A 14534-nucleotide genomic window follows, 5' to 3' on the forward strand; every position below is an offset into this window, starting at 1 on the left:
TGAACTTGCTCTGAAAGCAAGGTAATATATAACGTCATCTAGCACGTGACTACGTTCAAGGCAAAAGTCAGTACATAACTTCAATAGTACGCTGGGTCCAACACAACTACTTTGCGTCCCTCTCAGTCCTCCAAATTCATGGGTATAATCCTGAATTGAAACTATGGTCAATCAGTGTCTCTTCGTTGGCTCCGGACTTACCCCTCTTCTGAGCTACCTTCTGCAGGGCAATACGTCGAAAATGTGAAGGAACTCCCAACAAAGCTACCAGGATTGAATACGTGACAGCCCGAATATGTTAGCTTATACTTTTCATACCGATCAGCAACTACGACCTTCAGAAAGACATATAATCAGTGAATATACAATGGGCAATGACCGCCTTACTGCTGTCGGCAATGGGTACAGCCGAAGAGAATGATCAAAATCAAACGAAACTGGCTGGATTTGAGACGTCAAAGGCGTCAAGTGGCTCTGGTCGAGCAGAGTCTGAACGAGCTGATGGTACCGTGCCAATGAGAAGAATCCCATAAACAAGCAGGACGCGTACATATCGCCTCAAATCCTCTCCGGAAACGTTTGGCTTCACTTCTGCAGTGTTACGCAACATTCTTGCCATGGTATCCTCCCTGAAAACGACGATCTCTTGAGCGAAAAATTTCAGTCGACAAGGATTTGTTGTCAAGTGAACTTTCGGGATCTTCGCTTTCAATTGGGAAGTGAAAGAGGAGAGAATGGAACGCCTGGGCAAAGTCGCATTGCTAGTCAAGTCCAGTGGGCCTGGAACGAACACAAAATGTGTGATACGTGTGATTTGTGGGTACGAAGCAATGAGCTGGGCGAGGGTGTCAAAATTTTCTTATGGGTAGACCAGTCACTGAGTGTTGGAGAAAAGCACTTGGAACCCCATACCGTGGTATCGCTGGATATCTCGTGCACTGCCTTGAGCGATCGAGCGGCTCGTGAAATTTCCGCACATGACAATAACCCTCGGGATGAAGCTGTTCTCAATGCAATTATCGAACATTTTCTGGAGACCAACAAATGTTCCTGGATTATCAAGCCACACGTCCGACAAAAAAAAGAAGTAGACATCAGACAACTCTTCACGCACTCGACGAACGTATTGATTCTGTACAAGGTTAGATCGAACCAGGCATTACGCAGCGCATGCCACACATACGTCTTCAAGGAGAGTTGTCGATCCTTTTCCCAGGAAATCGATGTGACCATATATCGACCTTACGAAGATTACCGTTAGTATGTCAAGTGCTAGCTGGACGGGAATCATGGCTGACCGAGTGGTTTCTCGATCCTCACAGGGTGGTTGTCCGATAGCAATAACCTCGAGGGTTCCATCCTTCGTATATTCACCTTCAACGAGGGCAATACACCCCTCCGTGTATAGTCCTTCGCCGGGCTCATCCTTCCAAGTGTCAGTCGAAACCTGTTTGAAGGTCATCATGGAAGAATCTGACCAGCTTAGAGACATCCAATGCAACACTACCATCTGCGTCTTCGAGGCATAACGTCCCTTCATTATTGTGCACGAGCATGCCCAGTAGTAGAAATCTTTCACCCGCCCTCCCCAACAATTGCTTGGACGACTTCAGCTGTTGGAAGATGAAAGTGGTAGAGTGCTGGTTTACGAGGAGGATTCATCACATACAGTAACGAGGTGTTCCCGGTCACGGGAAGGAATAGTAGAAGGGGAGAAGTGTTCGTTGCGCAAGATGCTCTGCCTAATGATAAAGAGTCGATTCCTTATGGCGTTTATTCGCGATTCTGCGGTACCAGAAATGGTGGACGGAATAGGTGATCTTTGGACTGTGCCTAATGCGTGATGCTCGGAAATAGGTAGAGCCTACCTCTCAAAGGTTCCACGCTCATGCGACCAGTTCCAGAGGGGCATCTCAAATGCGTCTATGACGTAGAGGTGGCTGTCTGGGTCAAGAAGTTCTGACTCGGTGTCATCTGCGCCTTGGTCTTGAAGCGAATCATATACCCGTCGGAGGATATCAAGTGAAACTTTCATTACAGCGTCTACACGGGTATAAGGGGCAACCTATGAACGATAGGAGTCACATACCATCTTGTTTGTTATACTCCCTGGCTATAGTTTCGATGGAAAACTCTACATCTTCATCCTTTATTTCGTGCCTATCGAGAATTTCTTCCAGGAATTGCAGAGCTTCTGGGCCCAGCGAGTGACTGTATTTGCGAAAAACCTGGGGAGTTGCGTTGTGACGAGATTCTATGATAAACTGTTAGAGAACTGAACCTTGATTATTGTCCGTTGGCGGCCGTTGATCATGGTCACTATGTCCACATTCAAAACGACCTAGCACCTAAGGGGAAGAGTTGTTCTGCATGCCATCAAGCGCACCGATGGTACCCACCGGCTGCTGTGATAGCAGGTACTTACAGTGCTCTGAAATACTACGCGGGAGACGGGTTGTAATATGGAACTGGATGATAGTGTCTTGCGGTACTCAGGTCCGCTTTTAGACAAGGTGATGCTCCTGACCACTACCCAAGCCAGTGACTCCCTCCCATCATGCTTTCAACTCTGGAGGTCGATATAAGACCAGGCTCTGGAATTGGTATGTTTGAGCTAGGTTCGTTCTTTCCTTCATATCATTGCCCTCTTGGCCCTCATTTTCATCAGGTTCATCGTTGTGGGCCGTGTTAACTATGCTCCGGAGCCTCCAGCACCTCTTCCCTCAAGTGGAGGTTAAGTTTGACGCAGAAAACGCCTCCACGACGCCAGTGATCCTTCATTTGCGTCCGCATTTCGATCTCCTGTTTTCTGGTTATCACCAACACCTCCACACGATCTGCCTGAGGAAGATTACAGACCTTCATCCTCCAATAATTCTGCGGTACAAAGACTCCGTCATCTGCTCAGGTGGTGATCCGCTTGTGAAGGTTCAAATAACTCGAGCATTTGGTCCGACATACCCTGGTGACGAGTTGCGGTATCCTGGGGTCTGGTTTAGCTTCGAGGATGACGCCATCAACGAGAGCCTGAAAGGCGGGATGCCACATACTGGTCCTGATCAACGCTCCAAGGAAGTTAAAAGGATCATTGTTACTCAGAAAGAAACACAATCGGGAGAACATGACGCTTTGGACGAGGTCATCCCGTGTCCAGTAATGTTCGGGGATATCTCGCGGGCAATTATCAAGGCATCTCAGTTTCATGCCAAACGGTTTATCGTTACTGATGCCTCACTACGTTGCAGATACATCATGGAATTGTTCTTCATTTTTTTGCCCCTTCGTCGTCTCCGCTGCACATATGTCTAGGAGAAACCACTGCTCAAGACTTGAACATTGACCTCGGGCCCCCATCACGAGTTTATTACAAAGAAGATGGCCGCATGGCTATTCATTCCCCGAACCCACAATTAGATGAGGGACAGTTATTCTAATGATTGTGAGTTCTACGGTTCGATAGTTGGAATGGTCCGAGATTCGGTTCGCAGATTTTTACAACTACTTTCATCACGGAATCGACTTCCTTATATCTGGCCAAACTCATAGAGTACGCAAGATCATACTACACTCCAATGTGGTGAGCACTCTGCTTTCAATGATTGATCCGCCCTTCTTCATGGGTTGCAGCCTGGGTCGCCTCTGTTCCAGCATTATAAACGTTGTCCTTGGGAATTGGAAGGAAGACCTGAAGACGACGAGGATGGTGATTTTTGCTCTCAGTGTTAATGACAGAAACTAACCCACACGTATCAAGATACCCCTCCACGCATGCGTCTCTCGGACAAGGTGGGAAACCCGTGCGGTGATTACTGCAGCCACTTTTCTCACCGTTTCCAGTTTGAGGCAATTAGCCACTTTTTGAGCCCAAGAGATCCACCGCCGCAATCGATGGTACTCGACCGTACGGATGACGACGACACAATTACTTTACCTAGTCCTGTATCCCGTAAGTGCCCGTTTTTATATAGGAGCTGCATTTGACAGCGTTGCAGGGCTCTATGGCTATAGTGGTGTTATCTTAGAAGTAAACGAGGCTTCCCAGGTTGTAACAGTTACATTGTTTTGAATGGCGGTCCCCTTGCTCCCGCTATCCATTTATTCCTAGTGTAGTTTTACGTAGGGTACGGCGAATTATTTCGAAAATATGTCTGGCCAGACCTTTCTAAGATCTTCTAGATCGGTGATGACTACAACACCGTTCGCGCTTGCAGCGGTATCACCGTTCCGACCCAAAGTTTTCAATTTTCCACCCTCCATTGCCTCAAGCCCGGCTTCGTAAAAATGTGCGCATCGTCCCCAGCCCAACTTTTTCGCCGCGACAACGTTTTGTTTGCTGTCGTCTATAAATAAACATTTGGACGGGTCGAAAATACCAGCCTGTTTCATGGCCTGGGACAGTACGACATCAGATGCACCTGGAAACAGGTCACAAGTCTCACGTTATGATAGTATTCTGGCTCTGGTTTACAGGTAAAGTTAGGATTTTCATAATCGCAAAACACTACGCCTTCGATTTGGTCGCGTACACCGAGGATGGTGAGGACTCTATTGGCATGCTACACATGCAATTGAGTACAGATTGGTAAACTGCCGTGTGACCGATTCATGCGTACATTCTTGTAGGCATTCGTCAATGCCCATACCCGGACTTTCGTCCTGTCCAAATCCTCAATGAGCATTCTTAACTTGGGGTTAGGTTGGATGAGCTCTTCCAAGGGAAGAGTGCCGTCGCATTTACGATCAAAGTCAAGAGGATCTGCATAGGAACTTTTAGTCCAAGGTAGCCAACATAGTATCAAGGGGTATACCTATGTCGTGATGACGTGTTAGACCACGCAGAGCAAGTCCATACTGTGTGTAGTACTTGAAGTGTAGGTCCGATGCCTCGTCCTCGTCAAGTCCCATAGAAACGAAGTATGCTGGATATTCTCCAAGTTGGTTCCCATCTAGGATTCGGCAAACGCGACCAACCGTGAATGCGTTGTCCCATTGCTTGTGAAATCTTGGTGCTTGCTGAGTACAGCGTATTATCTATGTCGAACCATATGATCATGCGGGGATCTTTCCTATGCACTTGAAGATAGGACCGATTAGGAGTACCAAATGAATCACACCTTCCGGAAATCCTTGAGACATGACGCAGCCGGGGTATCCTGGGTAAGAGTCAGGGTGCTTGGTCGATTTACTGTAATCGTTGGTGGTATAAACGGACCATAGCGTTTCCCATATCAGGAAGTTCATTCCCACTAGGCCAACTCCGACTAACCCAATCTCCCAAGCCCCCACCGTGGCCATTGACGACCTCCACGACAAATTCCTCAAGACACCGACCCCGTAAGTGCGCCTTACTGTTCGCATACAGGTCTCTTTGGACATCCTGTCCGTCTTGTGTCATGGGCCGGTACCGTTGTTTCGCCTTTGAGATGGATGGCGGATGCGCGAGATGGATGTGGTGTCGATCTGTTTCACTCACGATCACCTCTTAGATGGCCCGTAGCAGGCAACTCGCACCCGGAATTGGACGCTTTTCGCGTTCGCAAGCTGGCGCCCGCCGTCAGCTGTACAAGGGCCCAAAAAAATCAGAGAAGGCAGCCGCTGCCGAGGTTTCCCAATTGAAGGAAGTCAAGGTTGGTGGCGAGAAGAACGGCGGTACTCGCCTCGTACCTACCTCAAAAGCCCCGCGTTTCTATCCCGCGGAAGACGTTCGCCAACCAAAGAAAAGTCGCAAGTCGCCTAAGCCAACCAAGCTTCGACCATCTATCGTACCAGGGACGGTGCTCATTCTACTCGCTGGGCGGTTCAGAGGGAAGAGGGTCGTGTTCTTGAAGCAGTTAGGACAGCGGTTTGTTGTTGGTGACTGGCCCGTACAAGATCAATGGCGTTCCCTTGCGGAGGGTCAACCAAGCGTATGTTATTGCCACTTCGACAAAGATAGATCTTGAGGGATTCAAGGTAATACTTTTTATCGTTCATTTCCCGTGTCAAATTCACATTCCACATAGGTTGACCCGAGGATTGATGATGCCTACTTTGCCAAAACTGCCATCAAAGGTTCAATTTCGGCTGAGTTAGAGTTTTTCTCTGAGGGAAAGCCTAAGCCGAAGGAACCTTTCCCCGAAGCCAAGTCGGCTGACCAAAAGGAGGTCGACAAGGCTGTCGTTGCCGCCGTTCGGAAGCAAGAGAATCTGGCCAAGTACCTGAAAGCTAGTTTTGGGCTAACGAAGGGCCAATTCCCTCATCAGATGGTCTTCTGAGGGTGAGGCTTAATGCAGTAGGCTATGCAGAGCTATGATGTGTGCCATTTCCCGTACATGATATTTCTTTTATGCTACCCACTGGCTTTCGAACATCAGCCTCAGTGAAGTTTGTGTGCCTGTGTTTGTCTCGTTACGGAGGGGGTCGTGAGTTGACCTACCAGAGTCTGCCAAGTGATTGATGTTGGCAAGATATGCTTCTCGCACGAGTCGCAGCCTGGGTAGGACACAGAGGCAACTGCTCTCTGCTTCGTCCCCGCACAGAACTATCACCAGCTTGGACACCCTCGCGGACGGCTTCTTAGACCTCGCAACAGCCTTGCCAATACCACCGTCCTGGCCCCCTTATTCGACTGCCATCATATTGTGCACAGTGCTCTCGCGACTTGTTCTGACGGTCCCCTTCTCAATATGGGTGAGTGATCCCTGGTCCATGTTACGACCTTCTGACAACGCATAGGCCAAGCGGCGACAGTGGCGAGCTGAGGAGGCGGTCATGCCCATCATGCGTTCCATGGCGCCCCAGGTCGCCAGAAGTGTATCCGAAGAAATGACGAGAGAGAGGGTGCATGGTACAAAGGAGCAAATTCAGGCCATACATAGCAAGAGAGTGAAAGAAATCGTGTGTCCGCGTCGGTCTTCCCTTCCAAGGGCCTTTGATTTGACCTGGTGGCGCAGTTGACGAAACAGCGGAAGCTACTGTTTGCAGAGCATCGGTGTCAACCGGCAGTGACAATGCTCATTCCTCCTGTCACGCAGCTTCCTATCTTCGTGGGCCTTTCAATCCTTTTCTCTCGCCTATCACAGGCTCCAACGCCCTTCGATTCCGAATCCTTCTTCTCTCTGTCTACCCTTACGCACGCGGATCCGACGGGGGCCTTGCCTATCGCACTTGGTTTCATCACCCTAGCCAATGTAGAGAGCTCTCGCTGGTTTATGACAGATACTCAACTTAAGCGCGAGGAACAAGTTCAGCAGTGGAAAGAACAGCGGATCGCACGGGGTGAAACCGTTCTTGAACCTCAAAAGATTGTCAAATCATCTCTCAGGTTGGTTTCCGTTGGGCGAATCGTTGTCGCGTCCATGGTCCCCGGGGTACGTAACAGTTAGTTACGGCCGGAATCTGTACTTACGCTTTACACCAGAGTGTTGTTCTGTACTGGGTAACATCAGCTGCCTTCGGATTGGTTCAGACGTGGATGCTCGACTACTGGGAACTTAGGAGAAAACGGAACTTGGAAACCCGTCCATTGCAGATGTCTCTGGGTGGAGCTTTGGGCCATGGCCATCGGTATGTTGACTAGTCCCTATACGCCCGCCTTAATCTTCGTGGGGAGATGAGAAACTGGTCAGGAGGGAACCCACGCTAAGCGAATGGGTGCCCGTTGAATTCGTCTTGATCTAATCTGAGCTCATTGGATTGATTTCTGTCCATTTACCAATTACTGAATCCTTCCGCCTTTAAGGTCGACAATTTCGAAAAAACCTCAACCACACAGTCGTACAAGAGGGCATCGAAGGTAGCCACGTAACGCATGTTGGGTGTTCTAATCGTTCAGCTCTAGAAATCCACCGTCTGGATAAATTACACATACCGTATATCATTTGCGTCAGCCTCTCATTTACTTTTAGGATCTAGATGATTCGATGATAGTGTAACCAGCTGAGATCATAGGTGTGAGTTATTGGTCAAGGTCAAGTCTAATAGAGGCAGAATGGCAAGGACTAGCAATGACAAAAGGCGAAGTACTGCACAGCCACCAACCGTTCGCAATGATCAACTACATTCTGCTCGTGTCGCGGCAAGGCTCGTCCAGTTTTCCAACGTCGCGACTGAACTTGATGGTTTCCTGCCAGGGAAAGTGCGCCTGGCGAAGTGGTTCATGACCGTCCCACCCAAAGCAAAAGCCAAAATCGTGAAGGATGTAACGCAACTGGTTCTGGCTCGCAGAACACGAATGTGTAATTTCCTGGAATACAAGGGTGAAAGTCTTGCATAATTGGGCCAAGACATCAAAGACTCAACGTCTCATGTATTCTCAGATACCAAGGTGGTCTATCGGAGATATGCCTCTCTTTTCTTCGTCTGCGGGATTGGTTTAGGGGACAATGAGCTTATCGCGTTGGAGATCATCCACCGTTACGTGGAAGTTTTGGACAAGTATTTCGGAAACGTGAGTATGTGGAAAATTTTCAACTCTTCTTCGAAATTAACGTGAACCAGGTTTGCGAGCTAGACCTGTAAGTTGCAAGTTCTTAGTGGGTTGGATGTTTAGTCTGAATACATATTACAAGTATTTTCAATTTCCAAAAAGCATATGCTGTGAGTATTCCCTGTACAAGTACCTGACTCCTGATTAAACATGACAGATCTTGGACGAGCTAATCATCGCTGGAGAGATGCAGGAATCGTCAAAGAAGTCAGTCCTTCGTGTGGTGGGTGCTTGCTCCATTCCTGTGCTCCCGCCATCTAATAAGGGCTAGGTGACGCAAGCGGACGGTGTTGAAGAGCAAGAGAACAGTGACGATCTCATTGGTCGTCTCGGAGGAGGTCGCAGCGGTTAGACACCCATTGTCAAGTTTCTCAAACCAGTTTTACATATTTCCCGAAGGTCTTCTGGTTCACTGAGATTTACAGTTGCTAGTTCTGTAGGTGTATCCACTGGTACTGCCTGGTGTCTTGTCCAGCTGAGATACTTATAGTCCAGCCTTGAAGCGTGCAATTAGGGTACGAAATTACAGGTTATGATTTTTTTGGGGTGACCTTGTTGAGGATGTACCATCGCACCAAGTCCAAAGTTGCTACCGAATCCTCTACCGAAGAATGTCCACTTGATCCATCTCCTGCCTGAATTACAATACCAAGATGCTCTTTGGCTCTGAAATCGACCTCAGCGCACACTTACTTGACTAGTTGAACCACTTAGCTACGCACAGATCCCGCAGTGATCTTCTGTATGGTGGGCCAGCTCTGTGTGGGAACAAAACCACCGTGTCTATGCATCGATGATGAATGATGCGCAGTGTCTTGAGGTCGTTCTCTAAAGCGTGACCGATGATGATCGTCTCTGAATTGATGAACGCATCAAGCGACTGCCGTGCAGATGAGAGCGTTAGAAAAGCCTTCTCATGTTTTTCCTGGCATATGCCAGAGAACCGGGTGTTATAGTCGCTGGTGCAGAAGTTAGATAAGAGGCACCGCACGGATTCTGGTACACATACATGATGTCGACTCCGTCGTCCATGCGAATTAGTTCATCGAATACCTCTTTACCTGTGCCATCCACAACCGAAACCCGTGCAACTCGCATACCACCAGTCGTGTAAATCATTTCGCAATCGAGAGCAACGACATCCAAAGCTGTATCGCAGATCTCCACTGACGCGCCACCATCAGAAGATTTCGGGGGGCGTACCGGCGAGAAGGCATGGCGAGTATGGAGATCACTTGCATCGGACTCGTAGAACACATGACATCCCCAGGAGCATCCATCTTCGCCCACGTTCTTCGAGCAACACGAGTAAAAGCGCAATTTTTCGCCTGCAAAAAATCAACTCGAAAATTTGGCGAGTGAATGTCTTGAGGTTTCCCATACCATTGATTTTTTTATTAAAAGGCCGACCCCAGTGATAGCAACACTCGTCCTTCTTTGGATCTTTCCTCACAGAAAATGGTTGACCGCACCGTTCACACTGTTTCACTTGATCCTTCGCGTCGGGTTTACTTCCTCCTTCGCCAGGGGGCACCTCGGTGATGTAACCCCAATTTTTCATAGTCTCTAACGTCATGACCAGCTGTTGCACAACAGTCCTGGTTAGGCGTAGTTCACTTAGTTGTTTCTGCGACTCGATACGAGCAGCAATATCCCCTTCAGTACCAACGGAAGGATGCGCTATGGCACTGGGAACGGGCCGTCTCTTGAGAGCTGCGATTGAGTTGATGACTGCCTGAATTCACATAGAACTGGGTGCCAGTTCAAAATGAGAGCAGGGCCTTGGATACCCACATTTCGATAAGTCAGTTTGGTTGATTTGTTGTAAATTTCCTCCTCCTGGCGAAGAGCATGTTCTGATGCGAGAGTAGGATTTGATGGTAGAATGGCCTCATACAGCACGATGAAATGGTCGTACAGATTCTTGAGCATAGTCTGATGAGGATGAAGTTAATTGGCATGTGGGTATGTAAGGGATGTATACATTCACCTGGCGCACGGGTACTGCGACTTGAGAATGTGCTGGGGTCACTCGGAGAATGGGTGCACCCTATACACAGGGATAAATCCCCGGACCATAGTGATAGGAAAAACAACTACTGACGTTGCCATGAGCCGTCGTTTGTGGTGCAACGGAGCGACTGGTGGATACAGTCTTCACTCGTTGTGAGGGAGGTTCACTGGCGACATCCTTCCGTGCCAATGAGGTTGCTGGTGTGGACAATTCATGCGACCTTTTCGCAGGGACGGTGGATGGGAGTGTAGATGTCGTGGCGGACGACCGAGCCTTTGGGCGTGACGCAGACACAGACGCGATCAAGGGCTGTTGGAATGCATCGTTGGCATGAGAGAACAGACACCATGGTCTTATACACTTGGATCCCTCTGGACACGATAGCGACTGAAAAAGCCCCAGAGTAGGAAACATGGCCTGGTAGTCGCTTCTACTGTAACCAAGTGTAGGGTCGATCAGAACGTTCCGAACATGCTAACCCCTGGTTTTACGTCCCTGACACCGCCAGACACTGGCTTGTCAACTGGCCAACACACTTCTGTCTTTTCTTTCTTTCTGCTGGCCACTATGTCGAAACGTTCTCCTCCAGCGTCAACACTGCATCAAAGACGTGGTCATGTGGGGAACCTCAAGAGCATCGAGTGCGTCCTCATTACTCGCAGTCCTCAGTCCGCCATATTGACAATACACCAGCACCGACAGGAGACACCTGACCGGTCCGTTCGTGACTCAAACGTGAGCCTCCGTTCCTTATCTTCCACTACCTCCTCACCGTATACACCTCGCAGACCACTGGATTCCGCTACTCCAGAATCCAGCTACTTCCCCGTGCCGACTGTTGGTCGTCAGGGAAGTACGTTTTGGAGTGACCTCAAGTCTTGGAGATGGGTCGTCAATCCAGGTGAACATCATCTCGTCGTTTTCATTGCTGGCGCACAACGGACCACCGACCTTCTTCGCCAGTGTCGTCGTTCAAGTTACTCGCCATCCCCGTTATTCTCTACTTCAATTGGGAACTCGTCGCCCAGAACATGGCACCCGGCTTGTCGAACCCGTTTAGTCCCCTACTATTCATCTCATACCCTGTGGGGTCGGACTCAGTGGACGTACGATACGCGAAAGGGTACCTAGATCTGGTTTTCCTCGCATATTATATCATTTTCTTCTCTTTCGTGCGGCAAGTTATCATTATCCATGTCTGCCACCGTGTTGCCCGCTATCTTGGTATTAAGCGTGAAGGGATATTGGATCGCTTTGGTGAGCAGGGCTATGCACTAATATACTTCGCAATCATGGGTGCATGGGGCTACGTGAGTGTCCGGCATTCTTTCCTGCTTGCATCTAGTGTCAATCTTTCCAGCGCATCATGGGACAATTGCCAACGTACTGGTTCCGGACGGAGTACTTCTGGATTGGTCAGTTTCACGGACCCGTTTTCAACCTTGGACTTCCGGCCCTAACCCTCCTGTGCTACGCCAGGTTACCCCCAGTGGGAAATGAAGCCTGAGTTAAAACGCTATTATTTGATGCATATGGCGTACTGGTGCCAGCAACTCATCGTTCTTCTCCTTGGTCTGGAAAAGCCACGCAAGGACTACCAGGAACTTGTTGTCCATCACATAGTAACTTTATGGCTGATTGGGTAACCAATCTATTCCCACCTTTACTCAGGATCTTTGTCTGACTGCGTTCTCCATAGTTGGAGCTACCTGGTCAACCTCACACTAATAGGCAACGCTGTATATATGAGCATGGACATACCAGACGCGTTCCTCGCTGTGAGTCAGGGTTTTCATGGATTGCAACTCTCGCCGATCTTGCCGTAGTTTTCCAAGCTCCTGAATTATATCAAGCTGGAACGTGCAAAGTTCGTTTCATTCGTGGTATTCATCGCGGTTTGGACGTCAGTTTCATTGCAATCTAGACTTCTCTCAGTTGATAGCCCCCCCCCCTCCAGATACTTCCGCCATTACTTGAACTTCGTCATTCTTTGGTCTGTTTGGACGGAGTTTGATCTCGTTCCGTACGTTTCGTCTGTCCGCATCCTTGATCGCTGCACTAAACCTCGACCAGTGAGGTGTCCCGCGTATGGGCACCACCGACAGGTGCTTGGCTGGTGTGGTGGATGAAGTACCAGATCTTTGCGCCGATCCTTCTTTTGCAAATGCTCAATCTCTTCTGGTACTATCTCATTTGGCGCATTGCGATTCGGTATGTCTACCTGTTTTGTTTGCGACTGATGACACTAGCTTATTTTTGTAGGTCCATCACCAGTACTTTGACAGACGATAGATCGGACGACGAGGATAATGATGGAGATGCCGACGATATCAACGAAAAGGATGAGTAATGCATCTGTTGGTCTGTTTTGGCTTCCTGAGACACAATCGTTGGGTTAGACTATGTGTACCTTTTCGCGTGTACTTGTTATGCACGGTACTAAGGCATTTCGTCGTCACTATCCGCCTTGAACCGATTCATGTCCACTACCGGTCCGCAAACACCTTCTTGATCTGAACAATCGTCATCCTCCTCCCAGGGCTCGAAGTGAACCCTAACGCCGGCTCCATTAAGCGGCTTGTTTGGGACGCTTGAATTTGGTGATGTGCGATTAGGCCACCGCCTCTCGCGTTGCATATCGATGGGTTCACCAGAGGCCATAGATATCAAGGTGAGCATGGTATACTGCGCGAATTCAATACCGCGAGCATATTAATAGCAAAGCGACCTACATGAGCGTCATTTCCCGCATTGTGGAGATGTGAAGTCGGAATCTGCAAATGGCGACATGTGCGCTCCAAGGATTTGCGATTCCCCCCGTCTTCGCCCTCCAAGGCAGCGAACAAGTCGGATGTATCTAAGACGAAGACACCATCTTTGGGCAGCACATCAGGAAGTAAAAACACAACATCTGGGAGTTGCACATCGACATCCTTTGACTTGAGGTACCTTCACATCCCTGGTCAGCTCTGAACCTGGTAAAGTTGAATAAGGGACCAACTTGATGTCCTGATTATTGTCGTGGAAAATCAGGAAGAGAGGGCCTGACTTCTTAAGGTCTTCCACGAGAGCTTGAATTCTCCGTTTGAACGTAGTTTTGTTGACTTCTTCGCTCTTGCCAAATGAAAAGTGCTGTGGGTTGAAGGTTAAAGTGAAGATATGCAGAGAGAAGAAGAGCCTTTACGTCTCGATTGTTAGACACGAAGGTGTTGGTATAATACCTGTGCTCCTTGACAATGAGGTGCCCTTGATCCTCAATTTTTGATCCACCATCCCAACGAACGGTGCTCCACCCAAACTCGGTGAGGAGTGTGTGGTCTCTATCCCAGGCCTCAAAATCCAGCGCACACCAGGTACCTTGCTGCTGAGCCCAGAGAGATCGAACCCGCTCGAAGATATCACGGCGGACATTAAGCGTTGGATTCGTACCCTTCAAGCGTTTGTTGTTTTTCTCGATTTGCTGTTATGGACATCAAGTCGTTGTCAGATGTCGATCTCGTCATCCACCTACCTTCAATGTAGTCCTGAGTTCCTCTCTAGTTTTGAAGTGGACGGGGGAGACATGACGTAAATTGGACTCCGTCAGAAGACAGTCCGAGTACGGAAGAGGTATAAGATCCTTGGTGAGCTGCATTGCATGCAGCCAGTACCTTAGGTATTCGACCTGAGCTGAAGAGAACAAAAGTCGTGACTCAAAATTTTGCAGTGTTCCTGTATGCTCGTCATGGACACCATGCGGAATATCCACCATATGATGGTTTACCAAGATACAGCTCTGCACCCTCGGCACCCTCCTTGTGAAGAGGGTGATCGGGATGCACGAACGCGTCTTGTGCCAAAATTGCCTTGAGAGGGCTCCGATCCTCAGGGTTGGGGAGGGCCTGGTGCCTATTGACTTGAGTGTACAGTCGACCGTTCTGCATCGACACAGATCTTACCATTCGAAGAATATGTCTGTGTAGCGATAATATCCGGTGACGACTGGCGAGACCATCGACGTACTTGCCGCTATCCAAGATCTGCTGGCACTTGTAAGTTGCTAGGGTCTGTTGC

At 48.9% G+C, this 14534-nt stretch overlaps 9 protein-coding genes across 9 annotated transcripts; 5 read left to right on the plus strand and 4 right to left on the minus strand.

Moving 5' to 3' along the window:
- On the minus strand, positions 1-2593 carry F5J12DRAFT_791392 (DNA polymerase epsilon, subunit B). Its single transcript, XM_051743880.1, has 13 exons — positions 2539-2593; positions 2426-2488; positions 2282-2348; positions 2090-2228; positions 1869-2043; positions 1670-1820; positions 1479-1613; positions 1299-1426; positions 1184-1241; positions 913-1132; positions 551-858; positions 388-498; positions 1-335 (listed from the first exon to the last, which is right to left on the minus strand). The coding sequence occupies exons 3-13, from the start codon at positions 2312-2314 to the stop codon at positions 198-200; spliced, it is 1596 nt and encodes a 531-aa protein (XP_051605603.1). The 5' UTR covers positions 2315-2348; positions 2426-2488; positions 2539-2593; the 3' UTR covers positions 1-197.
- F5J12DRAFT_791414 (uncharacterized protein) lies at positions 2476-4073 on the plus strand. Its single transcript, XM_051743881.1, has 8 exons — positions 2476-2618; positions 2669-3189; positions 3246-3424; positions 3547-3577; positions 3628-3703; positions 3755-3786; positions 3838-3946; positions 3993-4073. The coding sequence occupies exons 1-8, from the start codon at positions 2558-2560 to the stop codon at positions 4064-4066; spliced, it is 1083 nt and encodes a 360-aa protein (XP_051605604.1). The 5' UTR covers positions 2476-2557; the 3' UTR covers positions 4067-4073.
- F5J12DRAFT_791425 (pyrimidine 5-nucleotidase) lies at positions 4074-5200 on the minus strand. The gene is made up of 6 exons (XM_051743882.1): positions 5115-5200; positions 4972-5061; positions 4809-4919; positions 4614-4756; positions 4440-4556; positions 4074-4389 (listed from the first exon to the last, which is right to left on the minus strand). The coding sequence occupies exons 1-6, from the start codon at positions 5134-5136 to the stop codon at positions 4132-4134; spliced, it is 741 nt and encodes a 246-aa protein (XP_051605605.1). The 5' UTR covers positions 5137-5200; the 3' UTR covers positions 4074-4131.
- Positions 5201-5252: 52 nt separating this feature from the next.
- Positions 5253-6355, plus strand: F5J12DRAFT_791427 (ribosomal protein L6e-domain-containing protein). Its single transcript, XM_051743883.1, has 4 exons — positions 5253-5334; positions 5487-5813; positions 5836-5952; positions 6003-6355. Exons 2-4 carry the CDS (start codon positions 5487-5489, stop codon positions 6252-6254), a joined length of 696 nt encoding a protein of 231 aa, XP_051605606.1. The 5' UTR covers positions 5253-5334; the 3' UTR covers positions 6255-6355.
- Positions 6356-6404: 49 nt separating this feature from the next.
- F5J12DRAFT_791430 (60Kd inner membrane protein-domain-containing protein) lies at positions 6405-7999 on the plus strand. The gene is made up of 4 exons (XM_051743884.1): positions 6405-6669; positions 6715-6876; positions 6933-7349; positions 7400-7999. Exons 1-4 carry the CDS (start codon positions 6436-6438, stop codon positions 7556-7558), a joined length of 972 nt encoding a protein of 323 aa, XP_051605607.1. The 5' UTR covers positions 6405-6435; the 3' UTR covers positions 7559-7999.
- F5J12DRAFT_791439 (AP complex, mu/sigma subunit) lies at positions 8000-9040 on the plus strand. Its single transcript, XM_051743885.1, has 6 exons — positions 8000-8237; positions 8298-8428; positions 8479-8495; positions 8550-8690; positions 8739-8903; positions 8958-9040. The coding sequence occupies exons 1-4, from the start codon at positions 8138-8140 to the stop codon at positions 8602-8604; spliced, it is 303 nt and encodes a 100-aa protein (XP_051605608.1). The 5' UTR covers positions 8000-8137; the 3' UTR covers positions 8605-8690; positions 8739-8903; positions 8958-9040.
- Positions 8998-10895, minus strand: F5J12DRAFT_710277 (ribonuclease H-like protein; the record flags this gene model as incomplete). The annotated part of the gene is made up of 7 exons (XM_051740636.1): positions 8998-9133; positions 9190-9426; positions 9477-9795; positions 9851-10202; positions 10262-10402; positions 10458-10517; positions 10572-10895. 7 exons carry the CDS (start codon positions 10893-10895, stop codon positions 8998-9000), a joined length of 1569 nt encoding a protein of 522 aa, XP_051605609.1.
- Positions 10896-11048: 153 nt separating this feature from the next.
- F5J12DRAFT_886983 (longevity assurance proteins LAG1 LAC1) lies at positions 11049-12831 on the plus strand (the record flags this gene model as incomplete). Its single annotated transcript, XM_051747169.1, has 11 exons — positions 11049-11122; positions 11175-11216; positions 11270-11382; positions 11445-11791; positions 11842-11896; positions 11961-12123; positions 12181-12259; positions 12308-12384; positions 12439-12504; positions 12555-12692; positions 12744-12831. 11 exons carry the CDS (start codon positions 11049-11051, stop codon positions 12829-12831), a joined length of 1242 nt encoding a protein of 413 aa, XP_051605610.1.
- A 44-nt stretch (positions 12832-12875) lies between these two features.
- On the minus strand, positions 12876-14524 carry F5J12DRAFT_13737 (uncharacterized protein). Its single transcript, XM_051738106.1, has 7 exons — positions 14420-14524; positions 14245-14369; positions 13993-14192; positions 13666-13941; positions 13483-13613; positions 13214-13430; positions 12876-13166 (listed from the first exon to the last, which is right to left on the minus strand). The coding sequence occupies exons 1-7, from the start codon at positions 14473-14475 to the stop codon at positions 12921-12923; spliced, it is 1251 nt and encodes a 416-aa protein (XP_051605611.1). The 5' UTR covers positions 14476-14524; the 3' UTR covers positions 12876-12920.
- Positions 14525-14534: the final 10 nt, after the last annotated feature.

Source organism: Pisolithus orientalis (genome assembly GCF_024613125.1).
Source record: "Pisolithus orientalis strain OTSU chromosome Unknown F5J12scaffold_1, whole genome shotgun sequence".
NCBI classification, from domain to species: domain Eukaryota; kingdom Fungi; phylum Basidiomycota; class Agaricomycetes; order Boletales; family Pisolithaceae; genus Pisolithus; species Pisolithus orientalis.

Bases quoted from the DNA above. Each gene is read 5' to 3' on its own strand.
- F5J12DRAFT_791425 (XM_051743882.1), bottom strand. From the start codon at position 5,136: ATGTCTCAAGGATTTCCGGAAG. The intron at 4,757-4,808 runs GTATACCCCTTG...GTTCCTATGCAG, and splicing joins AACACGTCATCACGACATAG to ATCCTCTTGACTTTGATCGT. The intron at 4,390-4,439 runs GTGAGACTTGTG...GTACTGTCCCAG, and splicing joins AGCCAGAATACTATCATAAC to GCCATGAAACAGGCTGGTAT.
- F5J12DRAFT_791439 (XM_051743885.1), top strand. From the start codon at position 8,138: ATGACCGTCCCACCCAAAGCAAAAGCCAAAATCGTGAAGGATGTAACG. The intron at 8,238-8,297 runs GTGAAAGTCTTG...ATGTATTCTCAG, and splicing joins TAATTTCCTGGAATACAAGG to ATACCAAGGTGGTCTATCGG.
- F5J12DRAFT_13737 (XM_051738106.1), bottom strand. From the start codon at position 14,475: ATGGTCTCGCCAGTCGTCACCGGATATTATCGCTACACAGACATATTC. The intron at 14,370-14,419 runs GTAAGATCTGTG...TCAAGTCAATAG, and splicing joins ACAGACATATTCTTCGAATG to GCACCAGGCCCTCCCCAACC. The intron at 14,193-14,244 runs GTAAACCATCAT...ACGAGCATACAG, and splicing joins GGGTGCAGAGCTGTATCTTG to GAACACTGCAAAATTTTGAG.
- F5J12DRAFT_791430 (XM_051743884.1), top strand. From the start codon at position 6,436: ATGTTGGCAAGATATGCTTCTCGCACGAGTCGCAGCCTGGGTAGGACA. The intron at 6,670-6,714 runs GTGAGTGATCCC...GACAACGCATAG, and splicing joins CGGTCCCCTTCTCAATATGG to GCCAAGCGGCGACAGTGGCG. The intron at 7,350-7,399 runs GTACGTAACAGT...GCTTTACACCAG, and splicing joins TCGCGTCCATGGTCCCCGGG to AGTGTTGTTCTGTACTGGGT.
- F5J12DRAFT_791392 (XM_051743880.1), bottom strand. From the start codon at position 2,314: ATGATCAACGGCCGCCAACGGACAATAATCAAG. The intron at 2,229-2,281 runs GTTCAGTTCTCT...GCAACTCCCCAG, and splicing joins GCCAACGGACAATAATCAAG to GTTTTTCGCAAATACAGTCA. The intron at 1,133-1,183 runs GTATGTGTGGCA...AACCTTGTACAG, and splicing joins CGACAACTCTCCTTGAAGAC to AATCAATACGTTCGTCGAGT.
- F5J12DRAFT_791414 (XM_051743881.1), top strand. From the start codon at position 2,558: ATGCTTTCAACTCTGGAGGTCGATATAAGACCAGGCTCTGGAATTGGT. The intron at 3,578-3,627 runs GTGAGCACTCTG...CATGGGTTGCAG, and splicing joins TCATACTACACTCCAATGTG to CCTGGGTCGCCTCTGTTCCA. The intron at 3,787-3,837 runs GTGGGAAACCCG...CACCGTTTCCAG, and splicing joins GCATGCGTCTCTCGGACAAG to TTTGAGGCAATTAGCCACTT.
- F5J12DRAFT_791427 (XM_051743883.1), top strand. From the start codon at position 5,487: ATGGCCCGTAGCAGGCAACTCGCACCCGGAATTGGACGCTTTTCGCGT. The intron at 5,953-6,002 runs GTAATACTTTTT...CATTCCACATAG, and splicing joins TAGATCTTGAGGGATTCAAG to GTTGACCCGAGGATTGATGA.